The sequence below is a fragment of the Triplophysa rosa genome, linkage group LG5 (genome assembly GCF_024868665.1).
Source record: "Triplophysa rosa linkage group LG5, Trosa_1v2, whole genome shotgun sequence".
Taxonomy (NCBI): Eukaryota; Metazoa; Chordata; class Actinopteri; order Cypriniformes; family Nemacheilidae; genus Triplophysa; species Triplophysa rosa.
The window spans coordinates 21,882,134-21,903,415 of NC_079894.1; the positions used below are offsets into that span (position 1 = coordinate 21,882,134).

Genomic DNA, 21,282 nt, shown 5'->3' on the forward strand with positions numbered 1-21,282 from the left:
GTAACTAAGCCATTTTGGGTCACCGTTGACTCCCATAGAAGTCTTTGTCATATTATGGGAGTCAATGGTGACCCAAAACGACTTTTCTATTCCTTTAAGTGTACATTTTACACGCAATGGAAATCTTACTGTATAGAAAATGATTTAAAAACATAAAGCCATCAACCACAACATACAGTATTCATACATGAAGTGTTATATTTTAGACTTACATTAAGCCAGATATATTAGTATAATGCGTTCAAACACTGCTAATTACAAATCCCCACTGAGCCTCGCTATGTTAAATAACGCACAAATGAACGGAACTGGGCGGGATGTGCGGCCTCGCGTGCGTGTGCACGGATTGGTGGGGCGCACAGAGGAAGCTCGCGCTTGACAACCAGCGAGCGCCAGGGACAACAAGAGCTCCTCGCACTAGGATCCACGGAATAAAAACATCACATCGCCCGTGTCAAACACTCTCAACACACCCGCAGAGGATTTCTGCACTTCGCGTATATGTAGAGATCACCAGGTGAGATTTAAATAGCTGTTTGCGCCGGTTATCGCGTTGTTTTGAGAAAAGGCGAGGCCGGTGAGGCTGCTGCTGCTCCGCCCGGATGACACACTCTCCCCCCGCGGGTCTCGAGATGTAACCGCGGTGGATGTTCACGTCTGCAGTCAGTTCTTTAAGTCTGACGGTGAATTAAGAGTGTGATTGGATGTGATGTGGCTTATCTAGCACCTGTTCTGTTCTGTGTAAGCGGCCCGTATGCACGTTCAGATAGATGCGTTGCAGCGGACCCGTGCGGGTCTAAAGCATGAGAAAGCAAATCTGCGTTTCCCATGGTAGAGGTTTCGATGTTGTGGCTTAATGTTTAAAGAAAAAGGCGGGTTGGTTAAACCCTAAAACAGAGCAATTCATAAGCTACCAAACAGTACGAATGCACATTAAGCAAAGCGTTAACCATTGCTAATAAGGGTGGATTGTGTTTTAACTCTTTACAGCATTATTAAAGCTAAGAATAAGTATCATATAATGTAATTGTGTTTGAAAGGTGAATCTGGATTATAATAATGGTTCAGTTCTTTTACCTCAAACATACTGATCGGCTGAAAAATCGACAATAGTTTTGTATTACGTACTTAATGTAAGTTAAGAAAAGAAACACATCTGCTAAATATGAAGAGTAATATTGAAAAAACAGGCTGTTTTGGTTTAACAGGCAGGTGGAATGTCAGGTCTCCTCCCATTCTTGTTTTGTTTACAGTACATGTGCTTTTTCTGGTGTGATGGGCCCTCTGGGTTATCATGATGTTCTCAGATATCATAATGCATTCTACTAATGCGAGCTACTAATAAAACAATACTTATATCGGGGTTATACTTTAAGTTCCATGTTATGTTGAATCCCACTCTTCTTTTGGCTTGATGTTGTGTAGTGGTTGAGGATGCCTTGCTAAAAAAACAAAGGTTGTTGGTTTTACTATGTTGAGCAGCATCAGAGAAGACGGTGGCAATGTTGCCCGGAGCTATGTAACATGGGGAGGCCACTAAGGTCCAAGTAACTCATTAGTCTCGGTGGACAAAAAAATGTGCCCCTTCCCCCTTAAATTTAACCATTGTGCGGGCCCTTACAGAGTTCTCGCCCCTTGTTTTTAATAAGTGACTGCTAAATGCGTGTGTACTTTGTTTTGTGCCCTTTCTCAGACAGCTTGCCACCATGACGGCTGAGGAGATCATAAACGTGAAGGAAGTGGAGATCATTAAGGTGATCCTGGACTTCCTGAACTCACGTAAGCTGCACATAAGCATGCTAGCCCTGGAGAAAGAGAGCGGGGTCATCAATGGCCTTTATTCCGATGACATGCTTTTTCTCAGGTACGACCTACACTGCAGTCAGACCTGATGCTCAGGTAGAAGAGAGGACAAGCTGTGTGTTGACAGAATTATTGAAATGTTTATTCACTTTTAGCTTATGTTTTCATTGCTCTTAAGACATTATTTCACAATACTATGGTGTTTGTATTAGGTGATGAATACTTTTACACATACTGTGGGAAAATGAATAATTAGCGTTTTCATGTACCATTGTATTTACATGGCACTTCAAGTGTGCCAAACAAAACTAAGGTACTACCTTGGTTGGTAGTGTAGTCTAAATTTGTCTGAATTACTCGTTGGCCTTGAACCTTGAATATGCTAAGAGTCAAAGTGTCTAGCCACACTTTCTAAGTTTAGACTCTTTCTCTTTCACCCATACAGGCAGCTCATTCTAGACGGACAGTGGGATGAAGTGCTGCAGTTCATTCAGCCTCTGGAAGGTCTGGATAAATTTGACAGAAAGAGGTCAGACATCAGCTCATCGAACTGATAAACAAATCCAATAAGTGGTTATATTGGAGACCTCAATTAATCTTGATTTTAGATTATTTTAATCTTAATCACTTTAAAGGTTTTCAAGATATGAAGCATGAATGTTATATTTTAAAAACAATTAAATGTATTAAAAATAAAAAGCTCAAATTATTACTAATAAAGTTCTAAACAAAGGTGGGAGGAGTTTGGTTATATTGTCTGTCAATCATTTTTCAAGCGTATTTAAAGGCGCAGTTTTTGATTAACAGCGGCCACTAGCGTTGTATTATAGATTTGCAACGAATCGCTCAGTCCAAACACGACGGTGGCCACCACAGTACAAAAAGATGTCGTTCTCATGTTGACGCAGGGAAGAGATCATGCGGGCATTAGAAAGACTGTAGAAAGAGCTATGTCTTATTTATTACATAAATAAAAGGTCTGTGGGTTTTAAGTATAAAAAGAAGGATAAAAGTCAGGCAGGAGCTAGGACCTGCGCTAATATTATAAAGACTTTCCAGCAGAGACGCATCAGGACCCGCGGTACTAAGGCGTTTAGCAGAGATACTCATAGATATCTATGGAGATACTTTCCAGCAAACGCGCGTTGTAGAGTTGTTTGACCGTTTAGGGCTGCTGTACAAAACATGGCGGCGAATTCAATGTATGTAGGCCCACTCTATATGTAGATATAAACAGCTTATTCTAAGGTATTAGAAACATAACGGTTCATTATGTAAGGTCTTTATACACCTCTGAAGAAATAGTTTTGTATATTATATTGCATTTCTGTCAATAGATCCTCCTAAAAACTCCATATTGTTCCTTTAAGCAACCACTTACAGTACCAGCTGCACACCTTTCTTTCGACAGTTTTTTGGGTATTCCTCTGCCACCGCAACTCATCACGTGACCGGAATTATTTATTTTTATCCAATTTCTTAGCCCAGGAGGCTAGCTCAAAGCTTTAGCCAAGACTAAATTCATTCACCATCATTTTGTTAAGACTGGATGGGCAAGCGAACTTGTAAAACACATTTCAAATAAATTGCACCCTGTTGCAGTTCTTCATCTTTAGACTATTTCTAACATATATTCTCTCCTCTTAGGTTCCGCTACATTGTTCTGAAGCAGAAGTTTCTAGAAGCGTTGTGTGTAAATAACGCCATGTCTGCTGAAGATGAGCCACAGCACGTAAGTGGCGACAGCGTCACCGTGGTAACCGGTGTCCTATCAGATGAGTTGTCACATGTCATCTCTGATTCATTAAGTCTGTTATGGCGTGGCTGCTTTATTTACTTTGTAATATTTCACTTTCTTCTGACTTCTGAAAATAATAGAAATGTTTAAATTAGTCTGCATCTTTATCATAGGTATAATGAACAGCCATCCGGTTGTTATAGCGGAATCAATTATTGGGTAATAACTGACCTAGGGCTGTCAAAGATTAATCATGTAAAATAAACATTTATATATAATTTAAATTATAAATAAATATTTACTAAATATGTATATATGTATGTGTTTATAAATACAAAATTGATATGCATAGTGCACAGACATATTTTGTGTAAACACAAACTTTTTTGGATGTGATTAATCGCGATTAATCGTTTGACAGCCCTAAACTGACTTGATGTTGAATGTTTTGATCGGCCAATCAGAATTAAACATTCTAGAGCACCTTTTAACAATGGATTTTGATTATATTGAAGAACAAAGTCTGCAGAGCTACTACTAGAGCTGTTAAACTGGCACAGTGAAATCATTTTATATTTGCCATATAGTAATATATACTGTATATTAATATTGGCCATATTCACATGCTATGGTATTTAGATGGCATTACCGTAGTACACTGTCTAAAACCACGATGCACTTTTGTGAGAGGGATGCTGGCCCTTTTTGAGATTCAGACTCGGAAAACAACGTTTTCTGATCAACATTGTCTTGATGCACAATTTAGTTGGAGCTGACCATGCAGGAAGCCGTGAAGTGTCTCCATGCTCTGGAAGAGTTTTGTCCATCTAAAGACGATTACAGTAAGCTCTGTCTTCTCCTGACGCTGCCCCGCCTCACCAACCACTCTGAGTTTAAAGACTGGAACCCCAGCACGGCACGCGTCCAGTGTTTCGAGGAGGCCTGCGTTATGGTGGCGGAGTTCATCCCCGCAGATCGGAAGCTGAGCGAGGCGGGGTTTCGCGCCAGCTCCAATCGCCTCTCCCAGCTTTTGATCAAAGGTGTCTTGTATGAGTGTTGTGTAGAATTCTGTCAGAGCAAAGCCACCGGAGAGGAGATCACTGAGAGCGAGGTTCTTCTGGGTATAGACATGTTGTGCGGGAACGGCTGTGATGACCTAGACCTCAGTATGCTCTCTTGGCTCCAGAACCTGTCGCCCAACGTCTTCTCCTGCGCTTTTGAACAGAAGATGCTCAGCATCCACGTAGATCGTCTTGCAAAACCTGCCAAGACCGGTTACGCCGACCTGCTCACTCCACTCATCAGTAAGCTCTCCCCGTACCCCGCCTCTCCTCTGCGACGCCCGCAGTCCGCCGACACCTACATGTCCCGCTCTCTAAACCCTGCGCTGGATGGTTTGTCCTACGGCCTCTCTGGGCAGGACAAGAGAGGACCGGGTACAAACGGAGGGAAAACCTCACCCATGTCGCACTCGTTTGCTAACTTTCAGCACCTGAACCGTAGTGTGATGATGGACAATTCAGGATGTCACAGCATCTTTGAGGAGTCACCTGATAGGTAAACGTCACCTGTTACACACTTAAATATCTGCACTGGAAGATCAGACAATGTTTACGAGCACACAACCTGTTCATCTCAATTTAATGAAGGGTTATTAAGGGTTATTAAATGTTATTAATGAAGTGTTAATTGTTTAAAAAACCTTGTGAAAATATAGTGTGTGACATGGGAAAGACTCTAAATAATGTTCTTGGGTGGGGCTGAACAACCAACGATCAGATCAGAACCAGTTCAGTGTGTGTCTTGAGATAATAATGTAAACTCTCTGGTCTTGCAGCTCGAGAACTGAGACTCCCTCTGATAAAATGTTGAGCTCACCTGGCCCTCAAAACTCTCGCCCGGAGTCTGCCCCGGGTCAGGACGCCTCAGCACCAGGTTCTGCAGAGAAGAATGAGGTATTCTGTCATTTGTCAGAGCTATTAATAAATCTTCTTAACATTTGGTAAAACTCCAATTTCGATGAATGACTCCCAAATTAGTTTTATATTGTACATGTCATTTACATGTTACTGTATGATGTGAGAGATTTCCCTTTGCATAATAGTTAAAAAGGCAATATTCCCATCTCTTTGGTTCTAAATGATGTAAGTCAAAGCATATTTAAAACGTTGCACAATATATAGATTAGCATTCCAGTTCCTTGATTTATTTCTGCAGACTGTTATTATTAACAGGCTTTGTTGATGCATTTTAGCATTAGAATTCTGCATGTGCAGTCTCAGCTATTTGCCAGCCACCTCCTTCATAAACAGCAGGGTCATAAATAACTGGCCAGCTTGTGCTTCAGATTCAATACTGTGGAGTTACTGTGAGCTTTGATTGGTTGTCGACGGTTGCTAGGAATGTGTTTGTGAGGTAACAGAAAAAGCTTCTAGAATGTTGTCTGATGGAGATTTTGTGAGGGATCTAAACCAGTGCTTCCCAAACTCTAGACTAGAGCCCCCTAGTGGGCCATAGCGGGTATCGCAGGGAGGCCGTGCCACAGAATAAACCAAAAGGTTCATTGAAAAACAGACTTTTGATTTTATAACTTGTGAACTGACTATGCAGATTTTGTTACACACTTTGATGTCATATATAAACTGTATGCAGTGTAGATTTCAATTATATTTGTAAATAGATGTTTAGATCACCTTACCTTCACCAGAATATGATAGCAAATTTTATGATTGTGCCCATAATTCAGACAAAACCCTTACAAACTGGTAATCAATGTTTATTTTGTGCAGTGAGAGAAGTTAAAAGGATGAGCTGGAAATGTCATGTTGTGGAACTGTAGAAGTTATGTTATTATCAGCGTTCTAGAATATTTTGAATAATATAGAATATACTATTGAAAAATAGGAAATGGTGTCCAGTGAGGGCTCTATAATTTAAAGTTATTTCAAGTTAATTACTGAGATTTATTTCTGTTGTGCAGAAGTCTGGTTGTGTTATTAGAACTTGACACTCTGTCTGACTTGTAACACACGCACACACACACGCACGCACGCACGCACGCACGCACGCACGCACGCACGCACACACACACACACACACACACACACGCACAGGCTTTGGTTGACTATCCCCGTGGGGACAGTGACAGTCCATAGGCGTAATGTTTTTTATACTTTACAAACTGTATATTCTATCCCCTATCCCTAAACCTAAAGATCATAGAACACTTTTTGCATTTTTAGATTTGTAAAAAATATTGTTCTGTACAATTTATAAGCTTGTTTGCCCATGAGGACCTCAATTTTGGTCCCCACAGTTAGGGCTGTCACGATTATGAAATTTGATTGACGATTAATTGTCTAATAAATCATTGCGATTATGGCAATTAATTGTCTGTTTTAGGGCTTTGGCGATTATGACGATTAATTGTCTGTTTTTGAGCTTTGACATTTAATTCTCATACATTTTTGATTCAGCAATTGAAACGACCATATTGTTCTGAATACAAGACTATGTTTTTTTCTTGGAAATACATCGGAAAAAATTGGGTCATCATATATTTAAGGTTTAGGGTTTTACCTGTCAATAATACAACCGCCAAATACTTGTAAATGAAGTAAATTGATCAGGAGTGAATTGAAGCCACCATTAAAATACTATCGGTCATAGAAAAGCTTCTAGTCTGTTTTTTTCTCACTTGCAAGACTACAGTAAAATTTTACTTGTGTGTTAATGAAATTTTGGTAGACTGGTTTTCACACTGAGATTTGCTTAAATAATATTAAATTGTACTGCAGGTAATTTGTATATGTTTTAGTTTTTTTAAAGTGATTGTGTTGTGGTGGTACATTTTACAAGTATTACCATGCTTTAGTAACAATGTATACACTAAAATATGCAATATGCAGATACACCACAGCTCCCCCTAGTGTCTTCTATAGAGATGTGCGATAATTGCGATGATCCGAAATCATCGCGATGAGGTCAAACAATCGCGATGAGACGATTATTTAATAATCGTGACAGCCCTACCCACAGTGACACGAGTCCCCATGTGTTGGTGTGTATTCAGGTTTAGGTCCCCACCGGGATATACAAACATGAACGCACACACACGCACAGGCTTTGGTTGACTATCCCCGTGGGGACAGTCCATAGGCGTAATGTTTTTTATACTGTACAAACTGTATATTCTATCCCCTATCCCTAAACCTAAAGATCATAGAACACTTTTTGCATTTTTAGATTTGTAAAAAATATTGTTCTGTACAATTTATAAGCTTTTTTGCCCATGGGGACCTCAATTTTGGTCCCCACAGTGACACGAGTCCCCATGTGTTGGTGTGTATTCAGGTTTAGGTCCCCACCGGGATATACAAACATGAACACACACACACACACACACACACACACACACACACACACTCGAGTGAAAACAGCTATTGTAAGCTCATTAGGTCACTTTCCATCAGGGAACCCACCCATCTTCCTTTTTTCTGTGTGCACACAGGAGTGAGTTATGACAGAGACACTTACCGTCCTTGATTTTTTTATCCTGCTGTCACAGAAAATGTGACTGTGGGATTCTAATTTGTACAATCCTATATGCTCAGACATGATCAATTTTATGGAAATAACTCAACAAGTGTGTGTTTTAATTACATTTTAAATTACCTAAAAAAGTTTTACCAAAAAAAGTAAATGAAAAAAGCGACGAGTTAAAAGAAAATATGCTGCTGGATAATGATAGTATAAAGAGGGTTTTTGTTACATTGTTACAATACTTGTACTGTAGTTAAAAAAAAAAGTTTGTACTGTATGTGTTGATGTCAGAGGTGCATTTTTTAGTTTTTAGTGTGTGTGAGTCAGAGTCACAATTTCACAGTTTTCTCCCTGACTGGATCTTAAATACATTATAGTAGCAGTCGAGCTGCTGTGTGTTGTTTAATGTCTTCACCATGATTGAATGTCTTGTGTGTGTCTGTAGCTGCGGGACTCCACAGAGCAGTTTCAGGAGTTTTACCGCCAGCGTCTACGTGTGCAACAGCATCTAGAACAGAAGCAGCAGCAGAGGGAGCTCTACCAGCAGATGTTACGGGAGGGCGGAGTCCAGCAGCACGAGGCCCCGCCCACCGCTGAGCACAACCTCACAGAGACCTTCCTCTCCAGGTCAGCAAAGCTGTGCATTACCAACACCATCACTTCCTAAGGTCAGAAGTCCGTTTGTATTTGTAAACTTCAATTGGTTTGCAATGCAAAGACGCAGAGAGGAGTTGATATCTGATGCTGAGCGAGAAAGAAGTTTGAATAGCAAATGAAAGGCTAATGTGATGACAATAAACCTCCAGATGGTTCAGCATGTGGCCAGGAATGTTGAAGTGGGTGGAGAAATCCCTCGGGACACACATATACATACTCAAATTCTGAGACCTGTTTTATATTCCACACATTTGAATAGTCGTTGTTTAAGTTACCAACAGAGTATTCACAGAGCCCAGGGCTATGTTTCTATGGGTGGACCAGGTGGCTGTATCATGACCCCTGCCTTAGTGCAAAACTTTTTGATGGTGGCGGACCTCGTCGGAAGGTCCAGGAAACCATTCTTGTGTCTCCCCTCATGATGAGTTATTGCTCAAATTACAGCGTGTTTTTCCCTTTTTAAACCTAACAGGAAATGAGCTCACTTTAAGACCCTCCCCTCCTGCTCAGCTCTGATAATTCTTTGTTTTTGTTGCTGTGGTTACAGAGAAATCCTTAAATAGAATCCTAACAAAGGGAGGTTTTGAAACCGTGCTGTTCCTCTGGTGATGTCATCACTAAAGTCCAGAGCCGTACATAATGCACCGTGTCAGACAGGAGGGGGAACAGAAGAATCATTCATTGTTCTGTCAAGACGATCTTTACAGAATTACTACAGAATTTATAAGATTTCATCAGTTTAACTGTTTTTTTTTTTTTTAGTTTATTACGGGGCTGCAGAAATAAAAATGATTTTTACTTTGTGTACACTGGTCTAATGCCACCAGCTTCATGGGTTTTTGAACAAATCCCCCCTTAAGAATTAAGAAAGCATCCCAATGAAAGCCCTGAATAAATGGGAGCTCCTTCTGCATTGTTTCAAAAGCATCTAAGGGAGTTTTTTGTGTGTTCGCAGGTCTATTCAAAGGCTGGAGGAGCTGAATGTTGGAATGGATGATTTGGGAGAAGAAGTGCAGATTCTCTCTCAGCAGTGTAATGGGGCCAGTAATAACAACAGTGTGTCAGGAGAAGCTTCGGCCACACCACACACACAAGTAGAAGGTAGAGGAGCCAGTGACGTGGTCACCAGCACTCCACAGAGGTCAGCAGGACAGACAGCCTTACCTCTGCCCAGCCAGTCACCTGTGCTGCCCCAGAGGTGAGAGGTCACAGAGAATTTTATCCTGGTACTTTTGTTCTTTGTTGCATGATTATGTACCTGAAATAAACACAATGTTTGTGTTTAATATCAATCTTTTTAGTCCTATCATTTGCCAAATAGTCGTGTAATAAGGATAATGTGAAACGTGTCAAATCTTTCCAACAGTTGTGATCACCCTGTCAGGGTTTGTTTTTTCAATACATGATGGTACATAATATTGTTAGTTATCAGCCATTACATAAAAATAATAATCGATCATCGTAAGAATTGGAGTTAATCACATGGGAGTTGGTTACACATGGGTCAGTGGATGAGGGTCCTAACAACAGTTTGTTTTCTGCAGTTCTCAGAAGGACCCGACTGAACAGAATAACAGCAGCTTGAGCTGCTCCAAAGGCCCAGAGGTACAGCGCCCCCTACAGCTCTTTATAACTAACATATATAATTTACTACCATCTAATCTAGCAAAGAATGAGGGGGATAGGAATATTACTCTTTATTTACATGCAAAATAGTAATGCACTGACTGAAGATGTGTGTCTTTATGTGTTTCAGAAAGAGAAGTCTAAAGCCAAGTATGTAATGGTGAACACCCTGGAGGACACACAGGCAGTGCGTGCAGTGGCCTTCCACCCCACAGGAGCGTTATACGCTGTCGGCTCAAACTCTAAGACGCTTAGTGTGTGTGCCTACCCTGATACACTGGATACAAGGTCAGCTGTTTGCAAGTCTGTAAAATTATTACAGTATTAAAGGCCTAGATTTTAGAAACTATGCTCAACTCTAATACCAACTGTAAATTGCTTTGTTTGTGTGGTTTGTATTGATATCTGACTGGAAAAAACATTGAAATGTGTTAGACAAAGGTGTGGGAGCGCTGTAAATGACAAAGTAATGATAAAATGTGTTTAGTAGATGACACAAGATTTTGATGTGCGCTGTGGTTGTTTTGTTGTTTGTTTTAGCGGCTCGGGAGTAAGCAAAACTCCAGAAATCCGCTTTAAGAGAAACAAGCATCACAAAGGCTCCATATATTGTGTGGCATGGAGCCCCTGCGGTCAGTTACTGGCCACCGGATCCAACGACAAATACGTCAAAGTGCTGCCCTTCAACCCCGAAACATGCAATGCTACAGGTGAGAGATATAGAGCTTCCTATACAGTACTCACATATATATACCTGTATATACAGTACAGGTGCTGGTCATATAATTAGAATATCATCAAAAAGTTGATTTATTTCACTAATTCCATTCAAAAAGTGAAACTTATATATTATATTCATTCATTACACACAGACTGATATATTTCAAATGTTTATTTCTTTTAATTTGATGATTATAACTGACAACTAATGAAAATCTCAAATTCAGTATCTCAGAAAATTAGAATATTACTTAAGACCAATACAAAGAAAGGATTTTTAGAAATCTTGGCCAACTGAAAAGTATGAACATGAAAAGTATGAGCATGTACAGCACTCAATACTTAGTTGGGGCTCCTTTTGCCTGAATTACTGCAGCAATGCGGCGTGGCATGGAGTGGATCAGTCTGTGGCACTGCTCAGGTGTTATGAGAGCCCAGGTTGCTCTGATAGTGGCCTTCAGCTCTTCTGCATTGTTGGGTCTGGCATATCGCATCTTCCTCTTCACAATACCCCATAGATTTTCTATGGGGATAAGGTCAGGCGAGTTTGCTGGCCAATTAAGAACAGGGATACCATGGTCCTTAAACCAGGTACTGGTAGCTTTGGCACTGTGTGCAGGTGCCAAGTCCTGTTGGAAAATGAAATCTGAATCTCCATAAAGTTGGTCAGCAGCAGGAAGCATCAGAAGCGTCTCGCCTGGGCTAAAGACAAAAAGGACTGGACTGCTGCTGAGTGGTCCAAAGTTATGTTCTCTGATGAAAGTAAATTTTGCATTTCCTTTGGAAATCAGGGTCCCAGAGTAGGGAGGAAGAGAGGAGAGGCACAGAATCCACGTTGCTTGAGGTCCAGTGTAAAGTTTCCACAGTCAGTGATGGTTTGGAGTGCCATGTCATCTGCTGGTGTTGGTCCACTGTGTTTTCTGAGGTCCAAGGTCAACGCAGCCGTATACCAGGAAGTTTTAGAGCACTTCATGCTTCCTGCTGCTGACCAACTTTATGGAGATGCAGATTTCATTTTCCAACAGGACTTGGCACCTGCACACAGTGCCAAAGCTACCAGTACCTGGTTTGAGGACCATGGTATCCCTGTTCTTAATTGGCCAGCAAACTCGCCTGACCTTAACCCCATAGAGAATCTATGGGGTATTGTGAAGAGGAAGATGCGATATGCCAGACCCAACAATGCAGAAGAGCTGAAGGCCACTATCAGAGCAACCTGGGCTCTCATAACACCTAAGCAGTGCCACAGACTGATCCACTCCATGCCACGCCGCATTGCTGCAGTAATTCAGGCAAAAGGAGCCCCAACTAAGTATTGAGTGCTGTACATGCTCATACTTTTCATGTTCATACTTTTCAGTTGGCCAAGATTTCTAAAAATCCTTTCTTTGTATTGGTCTTAAGTAATATTCTAATTTTCTGAGATACCGAATTTGGGATTTTCATTAGTTGTCAGTTATAATCATCAAATTAAAAGAAATAAACATTTGAAATATATCAGTCTGTGTGTAATGAATGAATATAATATACAAGTTTCACTTTTTGAATGGAATTAGTGAAATAAATCAACTTTTTGATGATATTCTATTTATATGACCAGCACCTGTATATGTATATATTTTACCAGGATGTGCAGTGCATGTCAATGTCCAGGATTGACTTTGGTGTAGTTTGGGTCATGGCCCGCCAGCTGGGCTACAGGAATATTAATAATGTCTTCTCTGTGCTTCAGGTCCAGATCTGGAGTTCAGTATGCATGATGGGACTATCAGAGACTTGGCGTTTATGGAGGGTCCTGAAAGCGGAGGAGCCATTTTAATCAGCGCGGGTGCTGGAGACTGTAACATCTACACAACGGACTGCCAGAGAGGACAGGGTCTGCACGCGCTGAGTGGACACACGGGTACAAAATCACACACACACCTGAAGATCTAAAGGGATAGCAAGCATCCCACTTCCCGGCTTTTGATTTGTGTGTGGTTTCAGGTCATATCCTTTCTCTCTACACGTGGGGGGGTTGGATGATAGCATCTGGCTCTCAGGATAAGACGGTGCGTTTTTGGGACCTGCGGGTACCCAGCTGTGTAAGAGTGGTAGGGACGGCCTTTCATGGCTCAGGTGAGCTTCAACATCTCTTTCAGAATCTTGTCTTTCAATGACCAAGATAATCATTTATGGTTACTAGATGGTTTAAAATGGTGGAATTTACAACATAAGTATTGTCCTTGCATTTACAGTTTCAAGTCTTGATTTGTAAGTGTAATGGCTTGTCACTGTGAATGTTTGGTCATGTGATCGTATTGTGTGTGATATTACAGGCAGCCCTGTGGCATCAGTAGCGGTTGACCCGAGCGGACGTTTGCTGGCAACAGGGCAGGAGGACAGCTCCTGTATGCTGTATGACATCAGAGGCGGACGCATGGTTCAGACGTACCGGCCGCACTCCAGCGACGTCCGATCGGTGCGCTTCTCGCCCGAGGCCCATTACCTGCTCACGGGATCCTACGACAATAAGGTCATCGTCACAGACCTGCAAGGTGAGATCTCACCTGTTTGTCGGTTTATTCTGAGTGCTGTTAAGTTTCATTTATAATATGAATCTGTTAAAATTACCTGCTACTACTAAAATAATTGTATTACTGTATTATTATTACATCTCCCAAGATTGCACAATTACCTATTTTTTTATGTGTATTTATAATATTTGCTTATGGATGTAAATCTAAAGAAAAAGTATTTTCTCCACATATTTAAGAATACAATTTGTAGAAAAATATGTTTGTTGATGTTTATTTAAAATGATAGTTCACCCCCAAAAAATGCTGTCATCATTTATTCACCCTTATGTTGTATGACTCTGACTCCTTCTTCCAAACACAAAACAAGATATTTTGAGAAAATAAAAAAAGTCATACAGGTTGGGAATGACACAAGGGTAAATAAAAAAAAAGTTTATTATCCCTTCAAAGATTTAAACCATGCCTTTGGAAATTGTTTATGCTATCACAGGGGACCTGACGAAACCGCTGCCGTTGACTGTAGCTGGCGAGCATTCTGATAAAGTGATCCAGTGCCGGTGGCACACACACCACCTCTCTTTCCTCTCCTCTTCTGCCGACCGCACGGTCACACTTTGGACACAGGCCACGTAGAGCCAGCTCCAAAAACGAGGGCGACAACACACACACACACACACTGCAGGAGTATGTCTATGGCATTGTTTGAACAAATCTCTGTGTGCTTGTGTTGTCTGTCTGTAACTTGTACTGTATGTATTTTTTTCCTGGGCCCTTAGTCCTGTGCGTGGCTGTGATCATTAATGCAAGCTTTATTTAGGTACATATTTTAGGTGTGTGTGCGTGTGTTATGACCCTGAACTATATTGGGTTTGATGTTTTAGTATACTTGGCTATACGTGTGCTCCCTGAGCCATTTCATGAAATAAATTAAACACTGTATCATTCATCCATTCAACTCAGATACACAGACTCAATGATGGCATGTGATCTGTACCGTGGCCTTCCTCAGATTATAGTGTCTGCATCTACCCTGCATAAACATCCACTCTCTGCAGTTCACAGCACTTGTATACCTGCCTGTTTAAATCCAGCTTTTCTAAATACTTCTTGATGTTTAGCATCCTGCAGTATTCATTATTTAAGTTACTGCTTTCTAATGTGTAACATGCTAAGGCAAACCGTGTGAATTAATGTTTGAGTGGCAGGTGCGACCATGCTTGTATTTGGCTAAAATATGGACATTATTTTATGAATTGCTGCAAATACTACATCAAAGTTCAGCTGTTTGTGTGGACATGAAGGGAAAAGTCAGTGTAAAGTGGCTGGCCTTGTACATCAAGTAAGTGTTATTTAAACTGTATTGTTGGACTCTCCCTGTTTGCAGCCCTTGTGAGAGCCTCTTACAGTGATGGCATGGAGCAAAGTGTTACATTTTGAATTATAATTTTATGGAAGGAATTGGTGTTTTTTTAGTGTATCAGATTCATTACTGCTTAAATGTGTTGGGAATTGGCACATAGGTCTGTTAAACTTTTAACACGAAACTTGGCGGTTGATATTTTAACTTTGCACTTTTTTGTTTCTTATAGGCCTGTATTTTGTTTAAAAAGCACTTTGTTATGGTTTGTCCATATTGTATATTTTGTAATGACGTAGATTTTATTATTTAATCTCATTAAGTTTTGTTATTTATAGTTGTTAATTTTAAAACTGACATTTTTACACATTAATGCCAATGAACGGTCACTAAAGTCATAATAGTGAAATGTTTTGTTTCTGCCTCTTTTCATCGACGTAAGCGTTTACGAGAAATTTATTTTAAATGTTGCTGCTGTTATGTCTAAATAAAAGCTTTCATCTAAATAAAAGCTTTCATCTCTATCTACTGTAGTTTTAAATTGCAAGTTCATGTGGCCAGATCAGATATTTCCATGTTTATACTGAAGTCTTTCTCTAGGGTCCAGTGCATGTAGTCTGGCAGTTGTTTTGCTTTAAACGCTGGGTTTCCGGTGTTTCCAAATATGGTTTTGAAAATTCTGGCAACAAAGAAATCGGATACAGTAAGTATTCAACAATTTAAACGCATGAGCTACCAAGTGTACTGTACATACAGTAATATACGCTATTAATGTACAAACTGGTGAATGTATGGCATGTAAATGTACAGAATAGCATATAATGCGTCCAGCCCTCAAGTTTCGTTTTACAGAGCGGAAATCCCGCGCATATCTCTTGATGTGAAATCGTTTACGTGTGTTGATCGTGTCGTGTGTTGCATAGATTTGAGAATTAAATGTTCGCGTTTGATTGATGCTTCGTTTTATTTCGCGGATCTAACACTACAACAATGACCGGGAACACGACAGAGAATCGTACATCCTATAGAGGTACACAAAATCTACATTTTTTTAAAAGTCTTTGTGCGTAGAATCAGTTGATATTAGTTTAAAGTGTTTTTTATAGGTGTAGTAGGCAGGCCTATGTGCAGTATGCATTAGAACTTATTAAAACGGTTAAAATAGTAATTAAACAACCAAAGATAGGCCTATATATATTGCGTTAAAAATATATAATGGTATTCCAAGAAAATGATTGTTTTTGTAGTAAAAGTGTATAGTTGCCGTGTTTTTTGGTCCATACGCTTTACTACAGTAACAATGGTTTAACTGTTTTTGAAAACCATATGCTTTTTTGTGGTAATCGTGGTTTTACTACAGTAACCTTTTTTTATTTGTTTAACTGTAGTGAAACCATGTTTTTTAAACCATGGTGTTTTTCGTAAGGGATGTTTAAACGTTTCATACAATTTGAATGGTTCACGATAAATAACACTGCGGTCAAGCCAGCCGCGGTTTGAAAATACACGGTCAAGCCAGCCGCCGTTTAGGTTCAGATGCGCGCTTATTGAGTGGTTTACGGTACATTACGGGAACACCGCTTGTAAAGCTTTATTTAAATGTAGATGATCCGCGTCTCTTGTCAATAACATATTTCTTGTTTTACGTTTAGAATATCTCGTTTTTGTCGTAATTTATGCAGGTTTTTTTCTCCGAATGTTTGCATTATGATTGCTGTAACGTTATATTGTGAAACCAATGTCTCTGTCTGTATCTTAAATATGTATTATTTTAATGCCTTCTAGACCTTTGTCCTGCAAATAAAACTGTTTATGCAGTTTGCAATTACAGTACCCATGGATTTGAACAGATTTAATTACAGTATGTTTTTTGAAAGCATTTTGTTTGAAAAATATTATTCCAATATAATTGACTATACAAACATTATTTCTCATAAGTAGAAAAAACTGATGGTGGGTTTCTATAGGGGCCATCCCACACTATATGCACACCATATATGGACTTATTTTACTGTAGCTTTTGGAGAAATACACATTTTTCCACTTCAAATGCCTATAGAAACATTATTTCTAATAAGTAGAAAAAACTGATGATGGATTTCTGTAGGGGCCATCCCACACTATATGCACACCATATATGGACTTATTTTACTGTAGCGTTTTGGAGAACTAAATACACATGCTATTGACATTTTCAGAAAACTATATATTATGCCTAATTAGCAAATAGACATTACTTACTTAATCAATATATGCCTATAGAAAATTATTCTAATAAGTAAAAAAACTGATGATGGATTTCTGTAGGGGCCATCCCACACTATATGCACACCATATATGGACTTATTTTACTGTAGCGTTTTGGAGAAATACACATTTTTCCACTTCAAATGCCTATAGAAACATTATTTCTAATAAGTAGAAAAAACTGATGTGGTTTCTGTAGGGGCCATCCCACACTATATGCACACCATATATGGACTTATTTTACTGTAGCGTTTTGGAGAAATACACATTTTTCCACTTCAAATGCCTATAGAAACATTATTTCTAATAAGTAGAAAAAACTGATGATGGTTTCTGTAGGGGCCATCCCACACTATATGCACACCATATATGGACTTATTTTACTGTAGCGTTTTGGAGAAATACACATTTTTCACTTCAAATGCCTATAGAAACATTATTTCTAATAAGTAGAAAAAACTGATGATGGATTTCTGTAGGGGCCATCCCACACTATATGCACACCATATATGGACTTATTTTACTGTAGCGTTTTGGAGAAATACACATTTTTCCACTTCAAATGCCTATAGAAACATTATTTCTAATAAGTAGAAAAAACTGATGATGGATTTCTGTAGGGGCCATCCCACACTATATGCACACCATATATGGACTTATTTTACTGTAGCGTTTTGGAGAAATACACATTTTTCCACTTCAAATGCCTATAGAAACATTATTTCTAATAAGTAGAAAAACTGATGTCGGTTTCTGTAGGGGCCATCCCACACTATATGCACACCATATATGGACTTATTTTACTGTAGCGTTTGGAGAAATACACATTTCTCTACTTAAATGCCTATAGAAACATTATTTCTAATAAGTAGAAAAAACTGATGATGGTTTCTGTAGGGGCCATCCCACACTATATGCACACCATATATGGACTTATTTTACTGTAGCGTTTTGGAGAAATACACATTTTCCACTTCAAATGCCTATAGAAACTATATTTCTAATAAGTAGAAAAAACTGATGTGGTTTCTAGGGGCCATCCCACACTATATGCACACCATATATGGACTTATTTTACTGTAGCTTTTGGAGAAATACACATTTCTCCACTTCAAATGCCTATAGAAACATTATTTCTAATAAGTAGAAAAAACTGATGATGGATTTCTGTAGGAGGCCATCCCACACTATATGCACACCATATATGGACTTATTTTACTGTAGCGTTTTGGAGAAATACACATTCTTCATTTGAAAGCCTATAGAAACATTATTTCTAATAAGTAGAAAAAACTGATGATGAATTTCTGTAGGGGCCATCCACACTATATGCACACATATATGGACTTATTTTACTTTAGCGTTTTGGAGAAATACACATTTTCCACTTCAAATGCCTATAGAAACATTATTTCTAATAAGTAGAAAAAACTGATGATGATTTCTGTAGGGGCCATCCCACACTATATGCACACCATATATGACTTATTTTACTGAGCGTTTTGGAGAAATGCACATTTTCAATTTGAAAGCCTATAAAAACAATATTTCTAATAAGTAGAAAAAACTGATGGTCGGATTTCTGTAAGGGCCATCCCACACTATATGCACACCATTATGGATTTATTTTACTGTAGCGTTTGGAGAAATACACATTTCTCCACTTCAAACCTATAGAAACATTATTTCTAATAAGTAGAAAAAGATGTGGTTTTATGTAGGGGCCATCCAACTATATGCACACCATATATGGATTTATTTTACTGTAGTTTTGGAGAAATACAAATTTTTCTTGAAATGCCTTAGAAACATTATTTGTAATAAGTAGAAAAAACTGATGTGGTGTCTTGGGGCCATCCCACACTATAGCACACTATTTTGATTATTTTACTTAGCTTTGGAAAATACAACATTATCCACTTAAAGGCCTATAGAAACTATTATTTCTAATAAGTAGAAAAAACTGATGGTAGGTTCTGTAGGGGCATCTCTACACTATATGCACACCCATATGATTATTTACTGTAGCGTTTGGAGAAATACCATTTCTCCATTAAATGCCAGAAACATATTTCTCAATAAGTAAAAAACTTGATGGTGGTTTTTGGGCCATCAACACATATGCACACCATTATGGATTATTTTACGTAGCATTTGGAGAAATCACATTTTCACTTAAAGCCTATAGAAACTATTTCTATATAAGTAGAAAACTGATGATTTTATAGGGGCCATCCCACACTAATGCACACAATATGGATTTATTTCACTGTAGTTTTTTGAGAAATACAATTTTTCACTTCAAATGCCTATAGAAACTTATTTCTAATAAGTAGAAAAAACTGATGTGGTTTCTTAGGGGCCATCCCACACTATACGCACACCATGTATGGATTTATTTTACTGTAGCGTCTTGGAGAAATACACATTATTCCACTTCAAATGCCTATAGAAACATTATTTCTAATAAGTAGAAAAAACTGATGATGGATTTCTGTAGGGGCCATCCCACACTATATGCACACCATATATGGAATTATTTTACTGTAGCATTTTGGAGAAATACACATTTCTCCACTTCAAATGCCTATAGAAACATTATTTCTAATAAGTATTAAAAACTGATGATGGATTTCTGTAGGAGCCATCCCACACCATATGCACACCATATATGGAATTATTTTACCGTAGCGTTTTGGAGAAATGCACATTTCTCAACTTTGAAAGCCTATAGAAACATTCTTTCTAATAAGTAGAAAAACCTGATGATGGATATCTGTAGGGGCCATCCCACACTATATGCACACTATATATGGACTTATTTTACTGTAGCGTTTTGGAGAAATACACATTTTTCATTCTTCAAATGCCTTAACAGTATTTCGAATAAGTAGAAAAAAATGATGGTCAGTTCTGGAAGTGGGCATCCCACACTATATGCAAACCTTATACAGTGCCTTGCAAAAGTGTTCACCCCCCTTCATTTTATTCACATTTTGTTATGCTGCTGCCTTATCTTAAACTACTTTAAATGATTATTTTTTTACATTAATCTACACTCCATGCACAATAATGAGAAAAACTGATTTTTGATCAGCTCACACTATATGCACACCATATATATGTACATTTTACTGTAGCGTTTTGGAGAAATACAATTTCTATTGAAATGCCTATAGAAACATATATTTCTAATAAGTAGAAAAAACTGATGGTTGTTTCTGTAAGGGCCATCCCACACTATATGCACACCATGCATATGGATTTATTTTACTGTAGCGTTTTGGAGAAATACACATTTTCCACTTCAAATGCCTATAGAAACATTATTTCTAATAAGTAGAAAAAACTGATGATGGATTTCTGTAGGGGCCATCCCACACTATATGCACACCATATATGGACTTATTTTACTGTAGCGTTTTGGAGAAATACACATTTTTCCACTTCAAATGCCTATAGAAACATTATTTCTAATAAGTAGAAAAAACTGATGATGGATTTCTGTAGGGGCCATCCCACACTATATGCACACCATATATGGACTTATTTTACTGTAGCGTTTTGGAGAAATACACATTTTTCCACTTCAAATGCCTATAGAAACATTATTTCTAATAAGTAGAAAAAACTGATGATGGATTTCTGTAGGGGCCATCCCACACTATATGCACACCATATATGGACTTATTTTACTGTAGCGTTTTGGAGAAATACACATTTTTCCACTTCAAATGCCTATAGAAACATTATTTCTAATAAGTAGAAAAACTGATGATGGATTTCTGTAGGGGCATCCCACACCATATGCACACCATATATGGACTTATTTTACTGTAGCGTTTGGAGAAATACACATTTCTCCACTTTGAAAGCCTATAGAAACATTATTTCTAATAAGTAGAAAAAACTGATGATGATTTCTGTAGGGGCCATCCCACACTATATGGGTCACACCATATGATATGAGCTTTTTACTCACGTTTTGGAGAAATAAGCATTTCTACACTTACAAGGTTTACAGGCCTGTGTAAAATATAAACAGAAACGTCTTGGTTTACCGGATGTAACCT

The 21,282-nt window shown here is 38.7% G+C and overlaps 1 protein-coding gene across 2 annotated transcripts; it reads left to right on the forward strand.

Annotated features, from left to right (window-relative positions):
* Positions 1 to 336: 336 nt before the first annotated feature.
* On the forward strand, positions 337 to 15,468 carry wdr47a (WD repeat domain 47a). Of its 2 annotated transcripts, none has more exons than XM_057335023.1 (15): positions 337 to 517; positions 1,694 to 1,864; positions 2,249 to 2,332; positions 3,451 to 3,535; positions 4,308 to 5,098; positions 5,379 to 5,496; positions 8,529 to 8,710; positions 9,696 to 9,938; positions 10,285 to 10,345; positions 10,497 to 10,654; positions 10,907 to 11,076; positions 12,819 to 12,989; positions 13,073 to 13,204; positions 13,405 to 13,623; positions 14,096 to 15,468. In XM_057335023.1, the coding sequence occupies exons 2-15, from the start codon at positions 1,707 to 1,709 to the stop codon at positions 14,236 to 14,238; spliced, it is 2,715 nt and encodes a 904-aa protein (XP_057191006.1). In that variant the 5' UTR covers positions 337 to 517; positions 1,694 to 1,706; the 3' UTR covers positions 14,239 to 15,468. The 2 variants fall into 2 exon arrangements, with proteins under 2 accessions (XP_057191006.1, XP_057191008.1); XM_057335025.1 differs by having other exon boundaries at positions 1,698 to 1,864.
* Positions 15,469 to 21,282: the final 5,814 nt, after the last annotated feature.